General features: G+C 32.3%; 1 protein-coding gene across 1 annotated transcript; it reads right to left on the reverse strand.

The window, feature by feature from the left end:
- Positions 1-215: 215 nt before the first annotated feature.
- LOC131166114 (uncharacterized) lies at positions 216-1453 on the reverse strand. Its single transcript, XM_058124411.1, has 3 exons — positions 1245-1453; positions 916-977; positions 216-495 (listed from the first exon to the last, which is right to left on the reverse strand). The coding sequence occupies exons 1-3, from the start codon at positions 1300-1302 to the stop codon at positions 367-369; spliced, it is 249 nt and encodes an 82-aa protein (XP_057980394.1). The 5' UTR covers positions 1303-1453; the 3' UTR covers positions 216-366.
- Between the last annotated feature and the right edge of the window lie 7206 nt (positions 1454-8659).

Raw genomic sequence — 8659 nt, forward strand, 5'->3', positions numbered from 1 at the left:
CTTTTATTACAGCAAGAAAACTTGGGTCATTAACTGTCCTCTGGTCAATCTAAGAGTGCTTTATATATACGTGCCTACATTATTACTTAGATAAATCACCAATCAGGATTGTAAGCCATTCTCAATCTCCTTCAATAGTTTTGTTACTTTATTGCTTAGAAGCAAAATGGGAACTGAACAATATCTAGTAAAGCAAGGAAAATAACGCGATACTGTAACACAAGCATAACAAGAATAAATATATAGAAAATTAATCTCGCCAAAATACAGGTTAACAACAAAAATGTGGCTATAGAGAGATTAGTAAACAAAAATATTCTCTTCTAAGTTACAAATCCTACCAGTTAACCACTATTCAATTTGACCTTAATTGTCAACCTCCATAGCTTGAGCAGCTTTAGCTTTTGCCAATGCTGTCAGTTTGGTCTTCACTTTTCTCTTCCCAACTTGAAATCCACCAGCGCCTTTCTTCATTTTCTTGCCACTACCATCAACCTGAACACATGCACCCAGTTTAACATAATTAAACCCAATATTTAGCATAACTGTATAGCATTACTCGATGCCAGAACAGTTCCTGATTGTGCATTAAAACTATCATTATATTGTTGTGCGCTCGTTGGACCAGTTTCAACGAGCTTTTGAATGCATTCCACAGTTGTTTATAAAAAAAACAAGATATGAATTGTTATTCAGCAAGTAATCTGACAATAATGTTAATTTATGCGTGTTCTTCATGTTAACCGACCCGATTCTTCATGTTAATCGACCCAATAAGTTGCAAGCAAAAAATTAAAAATTTAAGTGACACAAAAGCACTAAGCTGAACTTCAAACATCAAGGTGAATTGACAACCGATTAAAACAAGAAAATTAGCGCAGAGGAAAGGGGATGGGAGGAGTGCGACAGACTTACTTTCATCTTATTCTTATTCGCCTGGAGCTTGTTGGCTTTCTTTTCTCTCTCTTCTTTCTCTCCTAATTTAGCAACAAAAAAAAAAAAGTGAAAATTTGAATCCAATAGCTAAAGCGTTTAATTTGAAAGAAATTCTATCGCCTTCTGAAACCAATTTACATTGAATTTAGTTTTTCAAAGAAAGAATAGTATTTCCAAACGGACGAATATTCATTCGAATCCGGATAGAAGCTCCAAGATTGCATCAGAACACAAAGAGAGAGAGAGAGAGAGAGAGAGAGAGAGAGAGAAAGAGAGAGAGAGAGAGAGAGAAGTTTGTAGAGTAATACTTTGGAGCTCGAATTCGTGCTGCTTCTTCCTGCGAGCTAAACTGTTCTTCTTCGACATTTATGTCGCTTTCTCCCTGAAAACTCCTCCGCCTTTCTTCTTCTTCTTCTGATCGTTGCACTATAAACCCTAATCCACGAAAATTTTTAAACCTGAGAGCTTTTTGTTATTGGTATTATCTTTACTTTTGACGCCCGTCTTTGCACTATTTAATTATTCACACCCTTTTTTTGCACTATTTAATTATTCTTACCCTGGCTTTTCTTCATTTATCACTTCTGCCCCTTCAAGTTTTTTACAAAAATATTTAAACTTACATAAAATAAATGGCTGTCATTTATCCGTATCTTGTCCACATTTTCATGTCCCCATGAACCTACTTTATATGTCTATACTAATTCATATTCCTATGAACATTTCTCATATGTTTGCATTAATAAAGTTAGCATTAGCTAACTTGTGAAAGCTATAAATACGTCCTCTCACATAGCCAGTGGAGTGAGTAGGAAAAGAAGAAGAAATAAAAATAGAAGTAGAAAACATAAGGAGAGATATTTTGTATAAAGTCATATTCATATCATATTGTAATTCCTCCCGAAATAGTGAAACTTTGATCCAATCCCCCCGTGGAGTAGCTATATTTAAACTGCATAAAATCTCTGTCTTGTCTTCATTTATTTTTCTGTTCATTTTATTTACTTTATTATTAATTTTTGCATCATTTTATAACACGTTATCAGCACGTCTAACCAGTTAAGTTATTTTTAAAATTCTTATTTAATTTATTTATTTCTTATAAGTTTTATTCTACGAGAATATAATATTTTCCAGGAGAGAATATATCTTTTAAAGTTTAAAGAGTACTAAGCTCTAGAAAAGATGGTAAGATAGTCTTCTTGAATAGGTTATATATTTAAATCTCCCGAATAGATAGTCCTCCTAAAGAGGCTATATATTTAAATCTTCAGTATATATATTTAATCCCTTAAAGAAATAGACCTCCTAAAGAGACTATGTATGTAGTTTTCAGAAGCGATGGTAAAGATTTATCTCATAAAGATGGTATATGTTTAGCCTCTCGAAGAGATGTTAAATTCGATATCTTAAAGAGGTGAAACATTTATTCTCCACATGAAATGGTACATTTAATCTCTAAAAAAGGTGATAAATTATTATCCAATTTAATATTATAAATTAAAATCATACTTTTAAAGAGTACAAATTAAGAAAAATAAAATAATGTTCCTGAAGAAATATATTTAAGTAACCCCGGAAGGGTGAAAATAATATTATATTATTGTCGCAATTTTATTTCATCTTTTACATTTTGTTTTTACAAATTGCCTTATTATTATTGTTAATTTATTTACATGTCAAACATAAGTAAAATTAAATTTGTTCCACTTACATCAAAGGCAATAATTATATATCATGGATTATTGACATTGAAATCCATCTAAATGTAATGAAATTGGAAAATACTATTTTCGATGAAAATAATGCATCCTTGTAGGATCATGCAAAAAACATGATCTTCCTTACACATGTATTTATAATGGTACATGGAATGTGCATGGAGTGGGTGACTTATTAAAAAATATTATATATTATATATATATATATATATATATATTTATTTATATAATCATACATGGGCTCAAACGTAGTTTACATCACTCTTCAAGACCCACTTATCCTATGAAAAAAAAAATTATTTGACCATAAGATTTTATCAAAAGCTCGATATGAATAGTTGTACCTGAAGTTGTAAGATTTTAAAACAATCAATAAATATAATTCAATTTTACATAAAATTAACTCGAAACTAAAACTATGTGATGAAAATATTACTAACAAAGATGTGCTTGAAAAGACATTACTATTTTTTATCCCATTAATATGCTCCTATAGCAACAATATAGGGATAGAACATTTAGTAAATTTTCTGAATTCATATTATGTCTTTTTTATTACTTAGCAAAATAACGAGCTTTTGATAAAATATTACCTAACACGTCCAATTGGTTCGACCCTATTCCCTGAAGTGAATATGAACATGTTTCCTGGTCGAAGACGAGGTCGCATGTATGGTCGTGAGTATGGTTGTGGCCGTCATTGAAATAATTACAGACATTGAGATGTGAGGTTACGATCCCCCATAAGAGGGATAACCCCTAGAAGTGGGATAATCAATGATACACATCATGAAAATGAATGCTACAGATTTGGAATAAAAGATCATTGGTCGTATACCTGTCATACGCCCTAGCACTTGGTAGATAGATACCTAGCCTAAATAAATGAAAACGAAAATAATAAAGAAGTAAAAAAAAATGTTGTTGATTTTCTTGCAAATCAAACAATAATGCAAAGTAAGCAATATTATGTTTGGATTTATCACTGCTTTGATCAATTCTAAGGAAAAAATTTGTTTAACTAACAAAACTACAACACACACAAATCTTTGAGACAGAAAATATTTTAATTACTTGAATATATTTTTAATAAATGTCAATACAATATATGTTTCTAAAAATTTGATTAAAAGGTTCTAGAAGAGCTAATATAAAATTACCCAATGGTACTTTATAATAAATCAATGAAACTTTATATTCCAGGATATTCATAAGAAATCTGTTAAGTTTTAAAGATTTAAAACTCAATGGATATCATATTGAAACTACAAATGAAGGTAGTAAAGAATTCTTTTATATTACTTCTATTATTTATAGGAAGAAATAGATTTTAGAAAAATTGACAACTTTATCTTTTGGACTGTATTATCCAAAAATTAAAAGTAGCAGTAAAATCATATAATGTCTTGCACTAGAAGTGCAATGACCCAAAATTATTTACACTTTGGTTTAATCACCTTGAACATCCTTGAGATGTAACGATGCGAAGAATCATTGGAAATTCACATAGTTATCCACTAAAGAACCAGAAGATTCTTTTATCAACTGATTTCATGTGTACTGGTTGTTCTCAAAGGAAATTAATTCTTATTTTAATGAAGCAATATTCCCAACATTAGGGGGAGAAAAATCAATGCGTGAAGCACAACATGAAATAACATGGAATGTCATGAGTTTATCTCATTTAGATTTTCGCACAAATCAAAGTAAACTTGAAGTTCATCTGATACCAAGGTCATATGAAAATCTCATATACCTAATGCAAATATTTCAGCACGTATTGATATCCCTGAAGGACAACAGTCGGCTAATGAACCAAAACCACAAGTTAAGCGTGGAAGACCTGTTGGAGTAAAAGATTAAACTCTCAAATGGAGAAAATTGAAATCTGTAAACACTCGAGTAGATGTTAGAGAGGTGGATAATCCATTCGACATTCACAAACCCGTATCTCCTTAAAATTAAATTTATATTGTGGAACCTCCTAATAAGAGATCTCCTGAAGAGAAAACTCCTGAAAAGACATCATTTGAAAAGGAACAGGTACTTAGAAATAATAATGAGATTTCAATTCATTACAAAGGAGAAATGTGGGATAGAAATAAAGTTGTTGTCAAGACACATTTGCATATGTAGTAGCTACTGACAATACTGGAAGTAATAAGGATCCTGAACCTAAATCTGTTAATGAATGTTGATATAAAAGTGATTGACCATATTGGAAAGAGATTATCACATCAGAATTAAACTATCTATCAAAACGAGAAGTTTTTGGACCTGTAGTCTAGACACCATAAGATGTCCAACCCGTTAGATACAAATTTATATTTGTGCGCAAGCGAAATGAAAAAAATAAAATTACTCAATATAAAGCAAGGGTTGTGGCACAAGGTTTCTCGCAAAAACCCGAAATTGATTATGAGGAGACATATTTTTCTGTGATAGATGGAATCACTTTCAGATTCTTAATTGGGCTAGTAGTCGTTGACTAAGCATGCGTCTTTTGGATGTAGTAACAACATACCTATATGGATCATTGGATAATGAAATTTATATGAAAAATCCCTAAAAGATTTAATTGTCTAAAGCAAAACCCAAAAAATTATATTTAATTAAACTCCAACGTTCTTTATATGAATTAAAGCAATCTGAATGCATGTGGTACAATCGATTAAGTGAGTACCTTGTGAAAGAAGGTTTCATAAATGATCCAATTTGTCCAAACGTTTTTATTAAAAGATCAGAATCTGAATTTGTTATAATTGTTGTTAATGTTGATGATTTGAATTTAGTTGGGACTCCTGAAAAGCTCACTAAAGTTGCTAATTATTTAATGGTGGAATTTGAGATGAAAGATTTGAGAAAGACAAAATATTGTTTTGGCCAACAGATTGAACATGTAAATGGTGGAATTCTTGTTCATCAATCTAAATACACCGAAAAGGCATTGAGACAATTTTATATGAATAAAATCCATCTTTTGGGATCTTTAATGATGGTGTGATTATGTTAAGAAAAATCAATTTCGACCTCATGATGAGGGGGAGGAATTACTTAGTCATAAAGTACCATATTTATGCCTCATGATGAGGGGGAAGTGTTGGCCTTACAAGGCTTAATATCCTATTTTGATGCTAACAAACAAGTAAAACTTAACATGCTTTGTTAAGTGATGTATTTTCAGGACTCAATGATGAATGCAAGGTTAAAGAATTTATGAAAACTTATATTTCGAAGAAAGATGAAGAAGCTCAAATTTCAAATGTCATATCTTGAAAGCTCACAAGGATCAAGGAACATGGAAGACCTTATGTTAGCCCTATCAGCTACACTATCTTGGTTTATATGTTTTAATGATATTAACCTATTTGTTGTCTCTAGTATTTTCCATCCTTGTAGATCTTATCTAGTATAGGTACAAAGTGTCAGATACACAGAGGTACTAGATCAAAAGCAAAGATCGGACCTTGTAGACATCAAATAGAAAAGATCGAAAGGACACTGACTCAGAAGCACCAAAGCACATCCCAGAGTTTTTATTGTGTATAAATTAATTGTAATAAGGGTTGTGTGAGTGCGTATTATAACTCTTGTAGTGTGTGTCTTGCATGATTTTTGAGTAAGAGTTGAGCCATTGCATAAGAAAACTAAGACACATGAGCATATAAACAAAGAGGTTGTCAAAATAATCCCATACTTAATTAAGTTTTCAAAATGGGACAAGTGTTAAGTAATATATGAGTTATAAACATTTTCAAAACTTGGTCCCGATTTTACAAAACTAGCTCTATGTCCTAAAGTCCTAAAAGTCAAGCATATTTTTAATAAAGGACATACTAAGCATATAAGATATCGAAACGAGTTTTCAAATATGTTTTCATAAAACAAGATATCTTATATTTATGGGAAAACTCACTTGGAAAAGTTTTAATCTTCATTAGACTCAATATATTTCATATACTTTTGTCCAAGAATGTTTTAAGTCATTAAAACGCTTTTTGACAGGAAAAACAAAGCAATCGTCACTACCGTAGGGCAACCTTGAGTCATGAACACCTTGCGGTATTTTGAGCATAAATTTTTCTAAAAAAGTCTAAATGGGACGTTCTTGGTGTCCCTGGAAAGCTAAGACCAAATGCCACAACTTTAATTTTTATGACTTTTTCTGATTCAGGGACCTCATTGACGAACACAGGGGATTCGTCGACGAGTCCAATGGGTAGAGTGACGCTAACGGGCGGAAAACGGCTAGTTTGCCAAATAAAATATCTTTTCATCCCCCCAACAGCTAGTTAACGGCTCCTAAGGCTCTTGGACTATAAATACAAGATATTAGACTTGTATTAACATGGTTTTGAAGGCTTTTGATCATTCTTAGTGAAAAATATTTTTTTACACCAAAACCTAAGCACCTAGCACTTTGCATCGTTGTTCTTCATTCACAAGTGCTCATTCTCTCTTGCTCTTTAATTGTGTTTGATTCATTACTTGAGAGATAGTGTGAGGTTTTCTTTGTATTTAATATTTGCTCATTTTAGGAGCATCATATTATATTTCTATCATCTTCTTGTAAAGTTCTTTGTGGACCATTTGGTAAAGGTTCTTTGTGAACCGAAGAGGCTCTTGATGAGCGGGTAGGAATTTGTTCCCAAGTTGTAAGGCTTCTCCGCCGGTGAAGGAGATCGTATAGTGGAATCCTTGAGTTGGTCTCAAGGCGTGGATGTAGGCTTGGTGCCGAACCACGTAAAAATACCGGTGTTGTTCTTTCTCCCCCTTACGCTCTTTATTTTATGTCTTGTACATGATTTATATTTATATTGCGATATAATTTATTGTATCTTGCCAAGAGTTTTTATTTTACAGAAGAATACATATTCCGCGAAAAGAGTCTATTCACCCCCCCTCCTCTAGATTATATACTCCCAGGCTGGGACATCTAACACCTTATATAAATGCAAGTGATCCATAATGAAAGCTCAAATAAGTTTGAAAGATCAAAGATTAGCAACAAAGAGAATTCAAAGCAAAGAAGTGTCAAATCAGTTTTTAAAACAAGCTTTGTAAGTACTTCAAATATGATTCAAGTATGTTTTTCATTTTGAAGCTCATTAGGCAAAGACAAATTAGAAACCTAAAGTTTTAGAGTCTTGGAACATGTTTTTCAAAGTTAAACAAGTTAATATTCCAAGATTAATTAAGCAAAGATGAGAGAGATAAAAATTTGTTTTAAAGAAGGAAAATCTGGTTGACAGACGATTGTCTGTCTATGGACAGATGACTGACATATTAAAGAACCTGAACTAAGAAGACAGAAGCTAGACAGACGACTGTCAAGTAATTGATAGACGACTGCCAGTGACAACTGAGACGGCTGGGTGTGTTTTGCTAGCCGACTGCCACTCTTCTGTAAAGTTGAATTATTTAATGACAGACGACTGCCACTCTGAGGACAGGCGACTGTCACCTTTCTGTTTGTGAAAATTGTGCATGAAATACTTGGACTTCCAACTGCCAGAGATCCCACAGTCGTCTGGCTCGCGGCAAAATTCAAATTACTCAACGGGTATATTCTTTAAAATTCAATTACTTGAAGCCCAAATTATTTTAAAACTTGGACCCTACTCCAAGTAAACTTGGGGAACAAGCTAGATACCTTTCTATATCTATAAATACCCTCAAGCTACATTGATTTAAAAACCAAGAGACCAAGAGATCAATTCAGCATTCAAAATCTCTCACAAATATTCAGAAGTTCTCAAAGTTCTTTCTTGATCATATCTTGCACGAAAGTTGCTAAAGTCTTGCTTATCTTCTCACTGAGATTGTGCTTCAATTGCTAATTCTTTTATCTATTGAAAGATTCCTACAGTGATAAATTTCTAGAGCTTCAATCTGAATTTCATATTCTGAATTTTATTGAAGTATATTATTGTGATGTAACTGTTGTACTAATCAGCTCTTTGTGTGAGCAAATTCTTGTACACATCTTTTGGTTGTATTTC

The sequence above is a fragment of the Malania oleifera genome, chromosome 10, assembly GCF_029873635.1.
Source record: "Malania oleifera isolate guangnan ecotype guangnan chromosome 10, ASM2987363v1, whole genome shotgun sequence".
Classification (NCBI taxonomy): Eukaryota; Viridiplantae; Streptophyta; class Magnoliopsida; order Santalales; family Ximeniaceae; genus Malania; species Malania oleifera.

Excerpts from the sequence above, each read along its gene's own strand:
- LOC131166114 (XM_058124411.1), bottom strand. The coding sequence starts at position 1,302 with ATGTCGAAGAAGAACAGTTTAGCTCGCAGGAAGAAGCAGCACGAATTC. Across the intron at positions 978-1,244 it reads GCACGAATTCGAGCTCCAAA|GAGAGAAAGAAGAGAGAGAA; the intron begins GTATTACTCTAC and ends TTGCTAAATTAG. Across the intron at positions 496-915 it reads CGAATAAGAATAAGATGAAA|GTTGATGGTAGTGGCAAGAA; the intron begins GTAAGTCTGTCG and ends GCATGTGTTCAG.